This window comes from Pongo pygmaeus, chromosome 9 (genome assembly GCF_028885625.2).
Source record: "Pongo pygmaeus isolate AG05252 chromosome 9, NHGRI_mPonPyg2-v2.0_pri, whole genome shotgun sequence".
In the NCBI taxonomy this organism is placed as follows: Eukaryota; Metazoa; Chordata; class Mammalia; order Primates; family Hominidae; genus Pongo; species Pongo pygmaeus.
This window is the reverse complement of record NC_072382.2, coordinates 103,998,677-104,019,442: the sequence shown is the minus strand read 5'-3', so window position 1 is coordinate 104,019,442 and position 20,766 is coordinate 103,998,677. Positions and strand designations below refer to the sequence as shown.

At 41.4% G+C, this 20,766-nt stretch overlaps 1 protein-coding gene across 1 annotated transcript in view; it reads left to right on the top strand.

Moving 5' to 3' along the window:
- The first annotated feature begins 1,739 nt into the window (after positions 1 to 1,739).
- Positions 1,740 to 20,766, top strand: part of TMEM123 (transmembrane protein 123) — a 56,822-nt gene continuing 37,795 nt past the window's right edge. The window contains exons 1-2 of the mRNA XM_054438653.2: positions 1,740 to 2,327; positions 5,983 to 6,039. Of these exons, the coding sequence (XP_054294628.1) occupies positions 2,228 to 2,327; positions 5,983 to 6,039 (157 nt within the window). The 5' untranslated portion in view covers positions 1,740 to 2,227. The remainder of the gene's footprint in view (positions 2,328 to 5,982; positions 6,040 to 20,766) is intronic.

The following is a 20,766-nucleotide window of genomic DNA, read 5'->3' as shown; positions in this document are numbered from 1 at the left end:
AGTTGATAGAGCAAGGCCTCAACAGATTTGGTGTCTGGTGAGGGCCCTCTGCCTCATAGATGGCGTCTTCCTGCTGTGTCCTCACAGTGCAGAAGGGTGAAACAAGTTCCCTCAGGCCTCCTTTACAAGGGCACTAATCCCATTCATTAGCAACCAAATCACCTCCCAAAAGCCTCACATCTTTTTTTTTTTTTTCTTAAGACAAGTCTCACTCTGTCTCCCAGGCTGGAGTGCAGTGGCGTGATCTCGGCTCACTGCAACCTCCACCTCCCAGGTTCAAGCGATTCTCGTGCCTCAGCCTCCCCAGTAGCTAGGATTATAGGCACGCGCCACCACGCCCAGCTAATTTTTTGTATTTTTAGTAGAGGCGGGGTTTCACCATATTGGTCAGGCTGGTCTTCAACTCCTGACCTCAAACGATCTACCCTTCTCAGCCTCCCAAAGTGCTGGGATTACAGGCATGAGCCACTATGCCCGCCCAAGTCCCACATCATATTATCATCACCTTGAGGATTAGGTTTCAACACATGAAAGTGGTGGGGATATAAATATCCAGATTCCACCCCAGATTCCCAGGCTATAAGTACACTGAGCCTTAAAGGAAGTATTAGCTGTGGGTTGGTGAAGAGAATAGAGGAGAGCATTCCAGAAGGAAAGAACAATGTATGCAAATGCCAGGAACCAGAAAGCACCCTTCTCCACGGGCAACAGAACCAAGGCTGGAAAGACAGGTTGGGCCTAGATGGTGAAATGCTTGGATAATGGGGTAGTCACCAGAACGGTTTATTCCTAAACCAGATTCCCCCGTTAAATAGAATAACCAAAACCGAAATGTGCAATGCTTGCTTTTTGTCCGTGATAAGATGCTGGGGAAACATTTGCAGGTTGGCTGACTGAATCCACAGATGGAAGTCTCTGTAAATTTAGGACAGATTGTCTCAGTTAATCTCTAGGACCAGTCAGACCTCTGTAATGATGGATTTGCCTGACATAAGAAAGTTCTACCTCTCATAACACAGTTTTGAGAAGTTAACTGCAATGTGGCCTTTATGGGATGAAATCTGGCTCAGGTGCCAAAAATCTGCAACATTAAGACCTTTGCAGGTGGGGATTCACTGTGATTTTAGGTTCCCTGGATCCTTCAGTCTTCTACTTCAGCTGAGGGTTCCCACCCAAGCCAGGACTCAGCCTTTGTTATTCTCATGCATTAGCCACAGGTAGCTACCTGTCACTTCAGAGTTCTGAGCACGATGAAAATGCAGACTTTACAAGCACTTCAAGTCAAGACAAGTGATTAGCATTGGCTCCAAGGGTTTAAAAGGAACTCAGCCAAAAACTGTTCGAAACTGGCCATTTCATTTGAACTGGGACAGCAGGGCACAAGGAGAGAAGAGGCTGGTTGGATTAATGCAGCCCCCGCTTTCCATGGCTCTACTGTATTTCAGTGAGAGTTCCTACCAACTCCTGCGCGCGCCCCCACCCGCCCACTCCACTAATCTGTTGTCTTAATCAGAGATTTCAGGGAACCCGTGGAGAAGATGAGGTACAACTGGGATAAGAAGATCGTAGGTGTTTTACGTTTGAATTTAAGCAACAATTCTGCCGAGCTGTTTTTCTCCACTTCCCCCTTAGGCTGGGTCACGCGAGGGGAAAGCTCCAACCGCCCAGGACTCCTTAGAGTGAATCTCAGCCCCTCAAGTTCCTCTCCAGAATCTCTCCCTCCTCTCGCCTTTGCCCTGCAACTCCTCCCTCTCACTCTGAGTCGCACGCACCCCTGTCCCCTCCCTGCCCGCAAAACTACTCTTCAAAGGCTTCCTTCCGGGCACAGCGAAGCCAGCGTGCTCAGCATTCGGAGAGGCAGCGGCGCTCGCTTTCATCCAGGACAACAAAACTGCCATTTCCGAAGAGAAAGGAAACGGCTCGCGGCTTCTGGGGTTCCCAGGCGCGCGCCTGCGAGGGAGGCCGCAAGCCCAGTCGCCACGCCCAGAACCCCGAGCCCGCCCCCGCGCCACCCAGCCCGGCCCCGCCGCCCCGGCTGCGCACGCGACGCCCTCTCCAGGCCCCGCTCCTGCGCCCTATTTGGTCATTCGGGGGGCAAGCGGCAGGCGGGGAGACGTGCGCGGCCGAAGGGGAAGCGGAGCCGGCGCCGGCTGCGCAGACGAGCCGCTCTGGCCGCCGCCACCTCGGCTGGGAACCCACGAGGCCGTCGCATCCTGCCCTCGGAACAATGGCACTCGGCGCGCGAGGTGCTTGGGCCGCGCTGCTCCTGGGGACGCTGCAGGTGCTAGCGCTACTGGGGGCCGCCCATGAAAGCACACCCATGGCGGGTAAGTGGCTGCGGGGGTCGCCAGCCCCGTTCGTGGGAGGCAGCGCGCTGCCGAAGCTTGGGTTCGCAAGTTGGGCTCTGGTACAGAAAGTTCCGCGTGTCTCTGGCCGAAGGGTCGGGGCGGACCCAGAGATGACCGGGCGGGGTGGGGGAAACTGAGGCTTGGACCAGTCACCCGCTGGCCCCGGGGCCGCCTGCTGAGGAAATTGCCTGGTGCTTTCCCTCTCTCTTTTTGGAAGCGGCGGTCGCAGGCCGGGACGGGTGCGCATAACCTGTTGAGTTACTGCAAGTTGGTTTTTACAGCCTTTCCCTGAAGTTAATGTTTGCCGAGGTTAGAGTTTATCTAAGGCTTCCGTTTGTAAACAAGATTAGCTGAGTTGAAAAATATGTCTACCGAGGCCCGCGGAAACGTCTCCCAGTTAGTTGGGGAGATTTTCAAGCGTCCCCCCGGCATTTCATCGTCTGATATTATGCAGTATTATCCAGATGAATTACAGTCTTAAGGTCCCCCTGACGCTCGAAGTTAGACTTCGGGGCTCTTGGACCTAGTTGGGAGCTTTTGGGGAGCGCGCCCCGCCCTCGCGGCAGTTGAGGCGGCCGCCCCCGTGGCGGGGCGCTCTCCACCCATCGTGTGCCATAAACACCCGGCCGAGGCGCGCGGCAGCTGCGCAGCGTTAAGGGCACAGCTGCACGGTCGCCGGTGGCCCACGTTGTCGCTAGTAAGGTCGTAACAGGATGATGTTGACTTTGCTCTTCTGTGTAGGGCGGAATTTGTTTGGTTTTAGGCCCTTGGCCCTTTGGAGACTTTAAACAGCCCTTTTTGGATGAAACCAGGAAGTTGGGATTTGCTGTGTAAATATTGTTTTCCTTGGTCAACTGTTAGAGAAGTCAGGTCCCTAGGTAATGGTCGGTAAACTAGGATAAGTTAAGTGACTCAGGGTTTTCATGATTTTAAATTCTATCCATCCACTGTATATTTAGCCTTACGTTCGTTTTATCCAGCAAGAGAAAAAGGCAGTTTGTAAATCTGGAAGGTTCAGGCACAACACTTGCTTTTTCTGGAATAACCTGGGTGAATTAACGATTTTTCTTTATTTTGCTTAAGTTTTTTTGTTTGCTTAATTGTGCATGTGACAAACTGGCTTCGCCAGTTTTTTGAGATCATTTAAGAAAAAAGTGGTAAAATCATGTCCATCGTGTATCTTGGTCCTAATTTTATACCAATTATTTTGAGGTGAGGTCTCCATTTTTAAAAATTTGTCGCTGTGTTTGTGAAGATAAACCTTACTGTTTCTCCAATGAATTACCGAGTAGAGAAACTGTGAGTGACCCTACTTTTCTTTTGCCCTCATAACACAGATTTTTTTTTTTTTGCCCTATTTTAGCACTCACTGTTTGTTCTGTTTATTACTTAATGTCTTACTAGAGGTTAGTCCCATTTGGAAAACTTAAAATGCTCTACAGTAGGAGAGCCCTGAATTCATAAACTTATATAACCAACCAGAGGTGGAATCTGTTTCTACAGACTATAATGTCACCTTGCAACTAGACTAAAAGGTATACAATAGAAGATTTCTCAAAAAAGCTAGTAACTGTTAATCGTCGTCTTCATATATAGTGTAATCTGTATACAATGTCATTACGAAGTATAGTGATTTTTAGCAATCATACTAAAACTCTTATGGCTGATTTTTACTGGGTACATATTCTGTGCATCCCACGCTATGCTAATTTAGGTCCATAAATCATCCCATTGAATCCTCACAGTATCGTCTCCATTTTATAGATAAGTAAGCTAATTTATGGCAAGTAAAACAATTAATACGTGTTTGGTTTCAGATCAGAATCCAAATTTTCAATTAACCATTTTACCACTAAGCCACGTTAGGTGATGATGGGTCTTGAAGTGGATAATACTTTTATTCCACAGTACTACCATTGCCTAGAATATTGTGGGAGAAGATAAAAACATTATTGAAATTCTGCTTTTAAAATATTCTTCACAGTCTGCTGCATAGCTTTATAAATATCAGTTGAAGGAGGAGGGAGACTATGAGCAATTTTGCAAATCAGCAAATAGGATTTATTGTAGTATTCCAATGAATGACATTAACATTAACAGGATGGGAGGGGAGGCTATTAGTCATTACTCTTAGTGGCAAGTGACAGAAACCCACCTTGAACAACCTTTGTGGAAAGAAGGGACTTTTTTGACTTGTAACTGAAAAGTGCAAGGATTGAGGTGGCTTGAAAATGGCTGTATTCAAGGGTTCAAATAAGTTGCCAAGAAATTAAGAAATCATCGCGTAAGAGTGACAATAGCAGGGAAACAAAAACAGGCTTTTGTGTTAGCCCAGCCAAAAGATGATGGTGAGTGGCAATGGAGATAAAAGGGTGGATTCTAGATCTGTTGGGGGTTGGGACTAATCACTTGCTGATGGATTGGAGGGTGGGATGAGGAAGAGAGAAGAATCAAAGGATGACCTCTTGGTGTTGGGGTTGAGCAGCTGGTAATGCAACAATTGGGAAGGTTGGGGGAGGAGCAGGTTTATAGTAGAAAATCAGTAGTTCCATTTTGACATTCATATCTGCAGGCTTAGGAATCAAACAATCTGGTCCAATTCCAGTCTCTGCCACTTTGTATCTGGGTGGCCTTCTCTGGGCCTGAGTTCTTGTCTGCAAAACAATACTCCTAAGAATTGTTGAGAGGGTTAGATGAGCTAATGCACATAAACCTGGCTTGTGGTAAGCACCTAATAATGTTGGCAGTTATTTGCTATCTGCTGCTAAATACATCTACGTAGTCTATTGACCTTGATCTTTTTCAAGTTAATCTTACACTGTATCCTTTTGTGATAAATAGATGATAGTCCCATCAAGAAGAAGAAATTCTCACAAAGACGAAATTTGCCCGAGAAGTAAAGATAAATCCTTCAAAGTTACTGCTTTTCTTTGTACTTGGAGGATTTTTTTTAAGTGGGGGAGAGTTCATCTTTGTGAAAAGGACACAATAATACACTTGCTCTCTCCCTATGTGTTATACATATTTAATCTTCATTAGACAAAGACTCAAAACGAATAAAGCACTCTGAAAAGTTGCTTAATTGGGACATAGAAATCTCTTACATTTTTCCCGAATCTAAAGGTACTAATTTAAAAATTAAAACCGTACTGAGAAGGTGCGGTTAAATAAGAAAATCCTACTTTATCCCTCCATTGTATGTAATTAGGGGTGTTGGTGGGGTGGTGCAAGACCTAGAGATGCCTATGAGTAGAAAGGGCCTCTCCTGAAATGGTCCACTCCACTCAGAAGAGCAGAGCTGTCAGTGGCAGAAATTGGTCCATCTGTCCCCAGTTGTGTGGGTAAATGAATTTTGGCAAAGCTATTGCATTCAGTGGCTGGTATATAGTAAGTACTATGTAAGTGTTTGTTACATAAGCTAGATGTTTATCTTGAAAAACCTGATAATACAGTCCCTTTTACTGACAGCTTCAAGATATGTTTCATAACAACAGGGGCAAAAGTAGAACTTCCTGTGGAATAATCTACCCTCCCGACACCACTACCCCCACTCCCCCTAGGCAGAAAACCACATACTGCCAGTATTCTTAAGTTAAATGTTCTTTCATAACAGGATATTTATTTATTTTTACAGCATCTGCAAGCATAGAGAATTCTGGGCTTCCACACAACTCCAGTGCTAACTCAACAGGTGAGTTTTAAAAGATTAAAAAAACAAATTTTCATTTGTCTAGGGTACATGAAGTAATAACAGCCAGGGAAGGTAGGCATAAGCTGGTTCACTGACCTGTTTTAACCCTGAGTTCTTCACCCATGAATCCCAATAACCTGCCCTAGTGCCCTATAGTAGACATCAGTAAGTGATAGTTCACTGGGTTAATCTTTCTCAGTCTTGTAAAGATGTGAATAAATTCTAAAACAAAAAGTGTATGGGAATTTCATGTTATGAATTTTTGAAGCACATTTTTAGTTGTGAGGGTTTTGTAGTTTGCCTGTAGATATGAAATGTCAGCACAGAAGTCTGCAGGTCTTGCTGATGAAACAGGTCACTCTAAACTAGTCAGCCATGGCAGCCTTAATATACCTCCGCTGACTCTAAGAAGACCCTCCTTACATTTCACCCATTAGGCAGACTCAACCCAAACACTTGGTGAGGCCCTTACACTGTGATTTTAGTTTGGGACAAAGCCTTGGGCCTCTGAGTTCACTAGCATGGAAAGATGCAAGAACCAGGCTGATGTCATCAATATCAGTAGTAAATCATCAAGGTACGTTTCTTGTAAACAATTTTTAAGTTATCTTCTCACTACCCTTAATCTTCACAGTTGACTGAGTTGGAAACTAGAAAAAGGTACACCAATCCTATCACTAACTTGTTTTGTTTACTTTTATTCAGGGAATATTTGTGGACTCTAATGAGCTAGCAGCACATTCTAGGTTCTAAGACTACAAAATGGACCAAGCCTTAACTTCTAGGAGTTTTCGTTTTTTTTTCATTTTGTGGCAAAATATACATGACATCAAATATATAACCATTTTTTTTAAGTGTAAAGCTCAGTGGCACTAAGTACATTCATGCTGCTTTGCAACTTGCTGGAGTTTTTATTCCTGTGGGGCATCCCAGTGTTTCACTTAGTTTATGTTCTTGGTTTACTGCTGTTCTTTGTTTCATTATCTCTGCCTTTTCGACTGGTGTCTGGTGATACGTAGTCAGGACATACTTTAATTCTAGTTTTAGTAATTCTACAGAAAACGTTTTCATTGAGAGGAAAAAAAGTCTAGAGGGATTACTCCAAAATGTAATAGTGGTTATCATTGGCTAGTTGTGAGAGGGTCTTAGTTAAAAAATATTTTATTACACTATTAGATACCTTTTCCTTTTGTCCTTTATTTGAATCTAATTCTGCACTACTGAACTTTTAACCTTGGGTAAACAAAGGACGTAGAAGAAACATAAAGACAGTAATATTAGCAATAGACACCATTTTTGAATGCCTACAACTTATAAGATACTCCTCATACATATACTAATAACAGTGGTGAGGTAGGTGTCATTTCTGGTTTACACATGGGGAAATTGAAACTCAAGAGTGGTTAGGAAATGCCCAAGATCACATGACACTAAGTGTCACATTCAGGATTTGAAACCCAGTTGTATTCTAAAACCTATGTCTCTTTATCACACTGTCTGAAATGTGGTGTGGCCTTACTTTTTAAAAATGCTTTTCACTGTGAATGATTATTAAAAATCAACTGAATGCTTTGAGGGCAGCTCCAGAGTCAGTGGGATGATTTCAAATGCCCCTTCTAGCACAGGGAAATTTTTTGAGAAAGAAGAAAAGCATAGCCTCAAATTTTTCTAGAAAGAGAACAGATAATACAACTATTAAAAATGTTTTTGCACAATGTGTTTTACTTCTCATAACTGTTGCATTCCTCTTTGTATCTTGAAAACACTTTTGAAACATGTTAAGTTTGTGTATTTTTATAGGATGGATGCTTAACTGTTTTTCTTTTTAGTTACATAGACCATTGTTGAAGCTTTGTTTCTTTGAACATACTGTTTACCAATTTATTTGGTGCTATTTATTTAGTGCAGTTTCTGTGGCGCCATATTTCCTCTCACTAGGAAAATAGCATCTTTGGCAAATTCCATTATGATGTGTATTCCACGAATGTACTGTTGGAAAAAGCAGAGACTGCCTGCAATACTACTTAGAATGTTGGGTGTCTATCACTTTTATAGGACTCACCACGTTGGAATTTCAGAGAATCTTTTTTCTCTTGTTTTGGTCTCCATCTAAGTTCCTTGAGAGTGAAATCTATGATTTATTCATCCTAACATCTCACTCTATGCCTGGTGCATAGTAGGTGTGCAGAATATGTATATTTTTGGTTGGTTGAACTCAATTGTGGAACGAAATAGATATTTTGTAATTGCTGACTTGCCGTATCAAAATGCTATTATATACATTTTGCAGATAAGTACTGGTCTGTGCTCCAATCCTATCCATTATTACAGCTGTTTTTCTGTTTATACAGTAATATAGGTACTTGAAGTCAAACAACAGGAATGAAGGTTGCTTTCTAATCTAATGTGCCACTGAGTTACATGTAACAGTTCTATTTTTTCATGTCCTCTAATCATTATTTGAAGACAGCTATACTTTTGACATTTTTGTCTGCAGGGACTTGTTTGACACACTTTCAGCTTATAGAGAAAATAATTTCCCCTTATTTCATTTGCAGTCAGAGTATTTATATTTTAGATTCTGTGGATGGATGAATTTACACTTTATAGTGCAAGGAAGACACACACCCAGATTATTTTTCATAATGGGTTTGGGCGAGGATGTAAGGAAATGTGGCATGGTCTAGGTTGGAGTGCACATCTCATGAGTAACTAGAACAGCAGCTCCGTATCATTCAGGATACAGCCGTCTCCTTGACCACATAGCATTGATGCTTCCCAACAGAGGGATCTGAGAGGATTGGGTTACCATCATCCAATCTGAAGCTCTTTTCTTGGACATAACTTGCACCAACTCCTTTCCAAAGCCGTATATCTCTTAATCATGTATGTTCCACTTATTACGATTGCCATTAGTTTGGTTACTCATCCTTGGCCTAGTCATTTGGGCCACTCTAGTGGGGTTAGTTTTTTCCATAGACATGGCAGGGATGGGTAGTTGTGAGAGGGTGTTATTTTAAAAGTATTTTATTACACTATTAGGTACCTTTTCCTTTTATTCTTTATTGAATCTAATTCTGCACTACTGAACTTCTAACCACAATTTTGAGCACTTGGACCTGGCTTGCATTTAGATTTCTATAGAAGAAGGCAGTAGAAATTTGGGAACAGTTTATTCTGTATTCCAATTTTTACCCTCAGTTGCAACAATGAAAGTCTTACTGAAGTGGAAAGAATTTATCAGGTACATAATCCCATATGTCACACTACCTTCTTCTATTTATTTTAGATAAAATGTTTTATGTGTGAAAAGAATATTAGATGGAAACTTTCTGTGAGTTTGTAAGTCAGTCGAAGACAGGAATCAGTTGGCCTGACAGGTTGCTTTAGTTGCAAATGGTGATAAAGATGAATGATTGATTGATTGATTGATTGATTGATGCAAATGGTGATAGATACAAACAGTGATAGATACACAGAGAGACATAGAGATATCAATACTAGTTTTTAACTAGAGCTTTGATGTAGGAAGGAATTTTTCTAACTAAAGAATTCATAGTACGCCTTACTGCTTCAACTCCTCAGAAAGTTAACTGTGTTTAACTCATGTTTTTGAAATTGCATCTGAAAGTCGATGGTAATTTTTTTATACTTCAAGTTCTAGGTGTACATGTTGTGTACATGTGCACAACATGCAGATTTGTTACACATGTATACATGTGCCATGTTGGTGTGCTGCACCCATTAACGTGTCATTTACATTAGGTATATCTCCTAATGCTATCCCTCCCCTCTCCCCCCTACCCCACGACAGGCCCTGGTGTGTGATGTTCCCTGCCCTGTGTCCAAGTGTTCTCTTCGTTCAGTTCCCACCTATGAGTGAGAACATGTGGTGTTTGGTTTTCTGTCCTTCGGATAGTTTGCACGGAATGATGGTTTCCAGCTTCATCCATGTCTGTACAAAGGACATGAACTCATCCTTTTTTATGGCTGCATAGTATTCCATGGTGTATATGTGCCACATTTTCTTAATCCAGTCTATCATTGATGGACATTTGGGTTGGTTCCAAGTCTTTGCTATTGTGAATAGTGACACAGTAAATATGCATGTGTCTTTTATTTATTTATTTATTTATTATTGTACTTTAAGTTCTATGGTACATGTGCACAACGTGCAGGTTTGTTACATATGTATACATGTGCCATGTTGGTATGCTGCACCCGTCAACTCGTCATTTACATTAGGTATATCTCGTAATGCTGTCCCACCCCCACCCACGACAGGCCCTGGTGTGTGATGTTCCCCACCCTGTGTTCAAGTGTTCTCATTGTACAGTTCCCACCTATGAGTGAGAACATGTGGTACTTGGTTTCTTCCTTGTGGTAGTTTGCTGAGAATGATGGTTTCCAGCTTCATCCATGTCCCTGCAAAGGACATGAACTCATCCTTTTTTATGGCTGCATAGTATCTGATGATGTATATGTGCCACATTTTCTTAATCCACTCTATCATTGATGGACATTTGTTTTGCTTCCAAGTCTTTGCGATTGTGAATAGTGCCACAATAAACGTACGTGTGCATGTGTCTTTATAGCAGCGTGATTTATAATCCTTTGGGTATATGCCCAGTAATGGGATGGCTGGGTCAAATGGTATTTCTAGTTCTAGATCCTTGAGGAATTGCCACACTGTCTTACACAATGGTTGAACTAGTTTACCCTCCCACCAAAAGTGTAAAAGTGTTCCTATTTCTCCACATCCTCTCCAGCACCTGTTGTTTCCTGACTTTTTAATGATCACCATTCTAACTGGTGTGAGATGGTATCTCATTGTGGTTTTGATTTGCATTTCTCTGATGGCCAGTGATGATGAGCAGTTTTTTATGTGTCTGTTGGCTACCTAAATGTCTTTTGAGAAGTGTCTGTTCATATCCTTTGCTTACTTTTTCATGGGTTGTTTGATTTTTTTCTTGTAAATTTATTTAAGTTCTTTGTAGGTTCTGTATATTAGCCCTTTGTCAGATGGGTAGATTGTAAAAATTTTCTCCCATTCTGTAGGTTGCCTGTTCACTCTGATGGTAGTTTCTTTTGCCATGCAAAAGCTCTTTAGTTTAGTTAGATCCCATTTGTCTATTTTGGCTTTTGGTGTTTTAGTCATGAAGTCCTTGTCCATGCCTATGTCCTGAATGGTATTGCTTAGGTTTTCTTGTAGGGTTTTTATGGTTTTAGGTCTAACATTTAAGTCTTTAATCCATCTTGAATGAAATTTTGCATAAAGTATAAGGAAGGGATCCAGTTTCAGCTTTCTACATATGGCTAGCCAGTTCTCCCAGCACAATTTGTTAAATAGGGAATCCTTTCCCCATTTCTTGTTTTTGTCAGGTTTGTCAAAGATCAGATGGTTTTAGAAGTGTGGTATTATTTCTGAGGGCTCTGTTCTGTTCCATTGGTCTATATCTCTGTTTTGGTACCAGTACCATGCTGTTTTGGTTACTGTAGCCTTGTAGTATAGTTTGAAGTCAGGTAGCGTGATGCCTCCATCTTTGTTCTTTTGGCTTAGGATTGTCTTGGCAATGCGGGCTCTTTTTTGGTTCCATGTCAACTTGAAAGTAGTTTTTTCCAGTTCTGTGAAGAAAGTCATTGGTAGCTTGATGGGGATGGCATTGAATCTATGAATTACCTTGGGTAGTATGGCCATTTTCACAATACTGATTCTGCCTATCCATGAGCATGGAATGTTCTTCCATTTGTTTGTGTCCTCTTTTATTTCATTGAGCAGTGGTTTATAGTTCTCTTTGAAGAGGTCCTTCACACCCCTTGTAAGTTGGATTCCTAGGTATTTTATTCTCTTTGAAACAATTGTGAATGGGAGTGCACTCATGATTTGGCTCTCTGTTTGTTATTGGTGTATAGGAATGCTTGTGATTTTTGCACATTGATTTTGTATCCTGAGACTTTGCTGAAGTTGCTTATCAGCTTAAGGAGATTTTGGGCTGAGATGATGGGGTTTTCTAAATATACAGTCATGTCATCTGCAAACAGGGACAATTTGACTTCCTCTTTTCCTAATTGAATACCCTTTATTTCTTTCTCCTGCCTAATTGCCCTGGCCAGAACTTCCAACACTATGTTGAATAGGAGTGGTGAGAGAGGGCATCCCTGTCTTGTGCCAGTTTTCAAAGGGAATGCTTCCAGTTTTTGCCCATTCAGTATGATATTGGGTGTGGGTCTGTCATAAATAGCTCTTATTATTTTGAGATACGTCCCATCAATACCTATTTACTGAGAGTTTTTAGCATGAAGGCTGTTGAATTTTGTCAAAGGCCTTTTCTGCATCTATTGAGATAATCATGTGGTTTTTGTCTTTGGTTCTGTTTATATGCTGGATTACGTTTATTGATTTGCGTATATTGAACCAGCCTTGCATCCCAGGGATGAAGCCAACTTAATTCTGGTGGATAAGCTTTTTGATGTGCTGCTGGATTTGGTTTGCCAGTATTTTATTGAGGATTTTTGCATCGATGTTCATCAGGGATATTGGTCTAAAATTCTCTTTTTTTGTTGTATCTCTACCAGGCTTTGGTATCAGGATGATGCTGGTCTCATAAAATGAGTTAGGGAGGATTCCCTCTTTTTCTGTTGATTGGAATAGTTTCAGAAGGAGTGCTACCAGCTCCTCTTTGTACCTCTGGTAGAGTTTGGCTGTGAATCCGTCTGGTCCTGGACTTTTTTTGGTTGGTAGGCTGTTAATTATTGCCTTAATTTCAGAGCCTGATACTGGTCTATTGAGGGATTCAACTTCTTCTTGGTTTAGTGTTGGGAGGGTGTATGTGTCCAGGAATTTATCCATTTCTTCTAGATTTTCTAGTTTATTTGCATAGAGGTGTTTATAGTATTATCTGACGGTAGTTCGTATTTCTGTGGGATCGGTGGTGATATCCCCTTTATCATTTTTTATTGCATCTATTTGATTCTTCTCTCTTTTCTTCTTTATTAGTCTTGCTAGCGGTCTATCAATTTTGTTGATCTTTTCAAAAAACCAGCTCCTGGATTCATTGATTTTTTTGGGAAGGGTTTTTTGTGTCTCTATTTCCTTCAGTTCTGCTCTGATCTTAGTTATTTCTTGCCTTCTGCTAGCTTTTGAATGTGTTTGCTCTTGCTTCTCTAGTTCTTTTAATTGTGATATTAGGGTGTCAATTTTAGATCTTTCCTGCTTTCTCTTGTGGGCATTTAGTGCTATAAATTTCCCTCTACACACTGCTTTAAATGTGTCCCAGAGATTCTGGTATGTTGTGTCTTTGTTCTCACTGGGTTCAAAGAAAATCTTTATTTCTGCCTTCATTTTGTTATGTACCCAGTAGTCATTCAGGAGCAGGTTGTTCAGTTTCCATGTAGTTGAGCGGTTTTGAGTGAGTTTCTTACTCCTGAGTTCTAGTTTGATTGCACTGTGGTCTGAGAGACAGTTTGTTATAATTTCTGTTCTTTTACATTTGCTGAGGAGTGCTTTACTTCCAACTATGTGGTCAGTTTTCAATAAGTGCGATGTGGTGCTGAGAAGAATGTATATTCTGTTGATTTGGGGTGGAGAGTTCTGTAGATGTAAATTAGGTCTGCTTGGTGCAGAGCTGAGTTCAAGTCCTGGATATCCTTGTTACCTTTCTGTCTGGTTGATCTGTCTAATGTTGACAGTGGGGTGTTAAAGTCTCCCATTATTATTGTGTGGGAGTCTGAGTCTCTTTGTAGGTCTCTAAGGACTTGCTTTATGGATCTGGGTGCTCCTGTATTGGGTGCATATATATTTAGGATAGTTAGCTCTTCTTGTTACATTGATCCCTTTACCAGTATGTAATGGCCACCTTTGTCTCTTTTGACCTTTGTTGGTTTAAAGTCTGTTTTATCAGAGACAAGGATTGCAATCCCTGCTTTTTTTTGTTTTCCATTTGTTTGGTAGATCTTCCTCCATCCCTTTATTTTGAGCCTGTGTGTGTCTGCACGTGAGATGGGTCTCCTGAATACAGCACACTGATGAATCTTGACTCTTTATCCAATTTGCCAGTCTGTGTTTTAATTGGAGCATTTACCCCATTTACATTTAAGGTTAATATTGTTATATGTGAATTTGATCCTGTCATTATGATGTTAGCTGGTTATTTTGCTTGTTAGTTAATGCAGTTTCTTCCTGTCATCAATGGTCTTTACAATTTGGCATGTTTTTGCAGTGGCTGGTACTGGTTGTTCCTTTCCATGTTTAGTGGTTCCTTCAGGAGCTGTTGTAAGGCAGGCCTGGTGGTGACAAAATCTCTCAGCATTTGCTTGTCTGTAAAGGATTTTATTTCTCCTTCACTTATGAAGCTTAGTTTGGCTGGATATGAAATTCTGGGTTGAAAATTCTTTTCTTTAAGAATGTTGAATATTGGCCCCCCTACTTTCTTCTGGCTTGTAGAGTTTCTGCCAAGAGATCCGCTGTTAGTCTGATGGGCTTCCCTTTGTGGGTAACCCGACCTGTCTCTCTGGCTGCCCTTAGTATTTTTTCCTTCATTTCAACTTTGGTGAATCTGACAATTATGTGTCTTGGAGTTGTTCTTCTCGAGGAGTGTCTTTGTAGTGTTCTCTGTATTTCCTGAATTTGAATGTTGGCCTGCCTTGCTAGGTTGGGGGAAGTTCTCCTGGATAATATCCTGCAGAGTGTTTTCCAACTTGGTTCCATGCTCCCCGTCACTTTCAGGTACACCAGTCAGACGTAGATTTGGTCTTTTCACATAGTCCCATATTTCTTGAAGGCTTTGTTCGTTTCTTTTTACTCTTTTTTCTCCAAACTTACAATCTTGCTTCATTTCATTCATTTGATCTTCAATCACTGATACACTTTCTTCCACTTGATTGAATTGGCTACTGAAGCTTGTGCATGCGTCACGTAGTTCTTGCACCATGGTTTTCAGCTACATCAGGTCATTTAAGGTCTTCTCTACACTGTTTATTCTAGTTAGCCATTTGTCTAATCTTTTTTCAAGGTTTTTAGCTTCTTTGCGATGGGTTCGAACATCCTCCTTTAGCTTGGAGAAGTTGGTTATTACGATAGTCTGAAGCCTTCTTCTCTCAACTCGTCAAAGTCATTCTCTGTCCAGCTTTGTTCTGTTGCTGGCGAGGAGCTGCATTCCTTTGGAGGAGAAGAGGTGCTCTGATTTTTAGAATTTTCAGCTTTTCTGCTCTGGTTTCCCCCCATCTTTGTGGTTTTATCTACCTTTGGTCTTTGATGATGGTGACGTACAGATGGGGTTTTGGTGTGGATGTCCTTTCTGTTTGTTAGTTTTCCTTCTAACAGTCAGGACCCTCAGCTGCAGGTCTGTTGGAGTTTGCTCGAGGTACACTCCAGACCCTGTTTGCCTGGGTATCACCAGCGGAGGATGCAGAACAGCAAATATTGCAGAACAGCAAATGTTGCTGCCTGATCCTTCCTCTGGAAGCTGGGAGGTGTGTCCCAGTTAGGCTTCTCAGGGGTCAGGGACCCACTTGAGGCAGTCTGTCCGTTCTCAGATCTCAAACTCTGTGCTGGGAGAACCACTACTCTCTTCAAAGCTGTCAGACAGGCAAGTCTGCAGAAGTTTCTACTGCCTTTTGTTCAGCTATGTATGCCCTGCTCCCAGAGGTGGAATCTACAGAGGCAGGCAGGCCTCCTTGAGCTGTGGTGGGCTCCACCCGGTTCGAGCTTCCCGGCCACTTTGTTTACCTACCCAAGCCTCAGCACTGGCGGACGCCCTTCCCCCAGCCTCACTGCCACCTTGCAGTTTGATCTCAGACTTCTGTGCTAGCAGTGAGCGAGGCTTTGTGGGTGTGGGACCCTCTGAGCCACGCACGGAATATGATCTCCTGGTGTGCCATTTGCTAAGACCATTGGAAAAGCGCAGTATTAGGGTGGGAGTGTCCCAATTTTCCAGGTACCGTCTGTCACGGCTTCCCTTTGCTAGGAAAGGGAATTCCCCAACCCCTTGTGCTTCCCGGGTGAGGCAATGCCCCACCCTGCTTCAGCTCACACTCTGTGGGCTGCACCCACTGTCCGACAAGCACCAGTGAGATGAACCTGGTACCTCAGTTGCAAATGCAGAAATCCACCTGTCTTCTGCATCGCTCACACTGGGAGCTATAGACTGGAGCTGTTCCTATTCGGCCATCTTGGAATCCGTTGCTGGTAATTTTTAACATCGTCCAATTTTGTTTAAAGGAATGAAATGTGGGAAAATAATGCAATATTATGCTCACTTACTCAGTGAACAGCTGTTAGTTTGGATTGCCCACTCTGTTAGTCACTGTTTTAGGCACAAGGCATAAAGTGGTAAATAAGATGGATAAGTTCCTGCTCTCATGAAGATAATATCCAGGTGGAGAGACATAGACTATAAGGAAGTAAACAACTAGAAAGATGATTTTGGGTTGTGATTAAAAATAAATAGGCTGGGCACGGTGGCTCATGGCTGTAATCCCAGCACTCTGGGAGGCTGAGGGGAGCAGATCACTTGAGGTCAGGAGTGCGAGACCAACCTGGCCAACATGGTGAAACCGCCTCTTTACTGAAAATACAAAAATTAGCTGGGTATGGTGGCGTGTGCCTGTAATCCCAGCTACTCAGGAGGCTGAGGCAGGAGAATTGCTTGATCTCAGGTGACGGAGGTTGCAGTGAGTGGAGATTGTGCCACTGTACTCCAGCCTGGGTGATAGAGCAAGACTTTGTCTCAAAAAATAATAATAATAAATAAACAAGGTAAAACACCTATCTACCTCCATGCATAAACAGGGTAATGTGGAAAAAAGTGACTAGGAAGGGCTGCAGATTGGTTGGCCAGGGAAGCCCTCTCTGAAGTGGGATCATCTGAGCTGAGACCTGCATGACAGGAAGGAGCCAGCCCTACAAATGCTAGGGGGAGGAACATTCCAGGCAGAAGCCCTGAAACAGGGTGAGGAACATGTATTTCAATAAAAGAATTATATTTTGAGACATCAAAAACAGAGCAGGCCCCAGCAGACAAGGTCAGAAATATGGATTCTGATGACTTAGAATGTGGATTCTTGTTAATGTCTCTGGGTCTTTGTAAATTCTATAGTGATTCTAAACCACTATGCACTCTCTTACACCCTGTACTCTCAAGACAGCAGATATAATAATAAATTGGAACTGCACTGGTGCTTTCTTTCCTGAAGTATGCCTCCATTCTTAAAGTTGTAATTAGGACCCAAATTAAATGCTTCCAATTCAGATTAAGGACTACTGCTGTACTTTATTGTGATGTGAAGTATAAAAGGGAACATTTAACATTTTAAATGTAAAAATGTTTGTTGTTGTTGTTGTTGAGACGGAGTCTCATTCTGTCACCCAGGCTGGAGTACAGTGGCTCGATCCTCAACTCACTGCAACCTCCACCTCCTGGGTTCAAGCAGTTCTCCTGCCTCAGCCTCCCGAGTAGCTGGGATTACTGGTCTGTGCCACCACACCCAGCTAATTTTTGTATTTTAAGGGTTACAGAGATGGGGCTGGGCTGAGTAACCAGCCTGTCATGTAAATTCTGGGAAAACCCAGGAAATACTGAATTTGCCTGTGGGATGGTGGGAGTAGGGAGAAGTCATGATGAATGGGTATTAGAAGAGATAAACAGTGGGGGAAAGTACACAAACTGAAAAAGCAAGCAAAAATCCCAGAAACAAAGTGCACAACGGCAACAAAACTAACAGGAAAACAAAACTTGGGGGCATTTTTTAAATATTTGGTTTTTTTCCTTTTCAAAAGCAGGAAAAACAAAAGATGGTGTAGAAGATAAAACATCGGCCAAAAAAGTAGACCTAGGCCAGAAAAATCAACTACCAAACTCTGGGTTCCTGTTGTTTTTCCATAATGCAGCCATCTGGCTCACAGTGGGTTCAGTCTAAATTCTGGTGTGAATAGGAGAATGAACTCAGTTGGCATTTAATACTTGACGTTCTATTTTATTGTCTGTCTTTTGCATTAAATACTCCTTTTTCACAGTGAGCAGGCAGGCTTGCTCTAGATTCCCATGACTTCCTTCTTTCAGACTAAAGTTGATGACTTACCCCATCATGTTGAGTAACACAAAGATTTCTCATGAATAATTTTTCCCAGTTGTGTGAAGTTCTTAGGAAGAAACTTTGAGTTAAGCAGTAAGTAGAGTTAAACAATAATTGGTACTGAACATTAACTGCATGGCTCTTCATCTCTTTGCGTGTCTGTATTTTTTAAATACATAATTTTGTTTACAATCTGTTAGTAAAGTAATGGATGCACCAGTCTTCCTGGCTTTGAATTACGTTTCTTTATAAGGAGTTAAATTGAGGCTGGGCATGGTGGCTCACGCCTGTAATCCCAGCACTTTGGGAGGCTGAGGTGGGCGGATCACTTGAGGTCAGGAGTTTGATACCAGCCTGACCAACATGGCAAAACCTTGTCTCTACTAAAAATGCAAAAATTAGCCAGGTGTGGTGATGCATGCCTGTAGTCCCAGATACTCGGAAGGCTGAGGCAGGAGAATCACTTGAACCTGGGAGGTGGAAGCTGCAGTGAGCCGAGATCATTCCACTGCACTGCAGCCTGGGCAATAGTGGGGAAACTCCATCTCAAAATAAAAGAAAATAAATTAAAAAATGAGTTAAACCAAGATTATTTTCATATTGGCTTTTGGTTTCTTCGTTTTGTCTTTTTGTTAAGGAAACTTCGTGCATTTTTTTTTTAAATATCTTCACTGAGATGTAATTCACATACCATATAATTAAATTTATATAATGACACACCCCATTTCAAGTGTACAGTCCAGTGATTTTTAGTATATTCACAGGTATGTTTAACCATCACCACAGTCAATTTTAGAACATTTTTATCACCTCACAAAGAAACCCTGTGTTCTTTATTTATCACCCCCTTATCCTACCTGCTGTTGCCCCCACCAGCCCTAAGCAACCACAGATCTACTTTCGTTTTCCTGTTCTGGACTTTTATATGAATGGAATCCTGTAGTATGTAGTCTTTTGTGACTGTCTTCTTTCCATACTTCATTCTCTTTCATGGCCACACGATTCACGCTGTGGGTATGTCACAGGTGGTTTATCCATTCATCTGCTGATGGACATTGGAGGTGGTTCCACCTTTTGGTATTATGAATAGTGCTTCTATGAATATTTGTGTAAACACTTTTGTGTGGACATATATTTTCATTTTTATTGGGAATATACCTAGGAGTAGAATTGCTAGGTCATATGGTAACTTTGTTTAATGAACTGCCAAACTGTTTTCCAAAGTAGCTGCACCATTTTAGATACACACCAGCAGTGTATAAGGGTTTTATTTTCTTCATATCCTCACCAGTCCTTGTTGTACGGTTTTTTGGCTGTATCTAGTCTAATGGGCATGTGATGTGTTTTTGATTTGCGTTTCCTTGATAACTAATGAGTTGAACATTTTTTCATGTGATTATTGGTCATTTATATATTTTCTGTGAAGAAATGTTTATCCAAGTCCTTTGCCATTTTTTAAATTGGCTTGTCTTTTTGTTAGCTTGTCTGTGTCTGTTATTTTTCTGATTATAAAGATAATACAGGTTCTAGTGGAAAATTATTTATTCATTTTTATAGAGATGGAATCTCGCTTTGTTGCCCAAGCTGGTCTCAAACTTCTGGGCTCAAGCAATCCTTTTGCCTTGGCCTCCCAATGTGCTGGGATTACAGGTGTGAGCCACTGTGCCCAGCCCATTGTAGAAATTCTGGAAGCAAAGTATATATTTTAAAATAATTATTCAAAATACTCCCACCACAAAGCTATTGTATATTGTGGTGACTATAGCTCACAATATGTTGTATACTTGAAAATTGTTAAGAGAGTAGATTTTAAGAGTTCCCATCACATATGGATGGCCAGTTGATTTCAGACAAAGGTGCAAGAATACACAATGGGGAAAAAAGGACAGTCTCTTTAATGAATTATGTTGGGAAAACTGGTTATCCACATGCAGAAGAATGAAATAGCACCCTTATCTCAGACCACATGATTTCCATATGGAAAAATCAACTCAAAATGAGTTAAAGATTTAACATGAATCCTGAAGTTGTAAAACTGCTAGAAAAAAATAGGAAAAACTACACAACATTGGTCTGGGCAATGATATTTTAGATTTGGCCCCAAAAGCACAGGCAACAAAAACAAAAATAGACAAGATTACATCAAACTGAAAAGCTTCTGCATAAAAAGGAAACAACAGAAGAAGAGATCATACAGATTGGGAGAAAATATTTGCAAGCCATTTATTTGTTAAAGGGTTAGTATTAAAAATATATAAAGAACTCAACTCTATAGAAAGAAAATAAATAATCCAATTTAAAAATGGGCAAGGAACCTGAATAGACAGACATTTCTTAAAAGAAGACATACAGATAGCCAACAGTTACATGAGAAATTGCTGAATGTTAAGAATCATTAGGGAAATGCCAATTAAAACCACAATGAAATGTCTTCTCACACCTATGAGAATGGCTGTTCTCAAAAAGACAAAAGATAACAAATGTTGGTGATGATGTGGACAAAAGGGGACTCTTGTACACTGTTGGTGAGAATGTAAATTAGTACAGCCATTATGGAAAACAATATGGAAGTTCCTCAAAAAATTAAAAATAGAATTACCATATGATCCAGCAATCCCACTTCTGGGTATTTACACAAAAGACTGGAAATCAGTA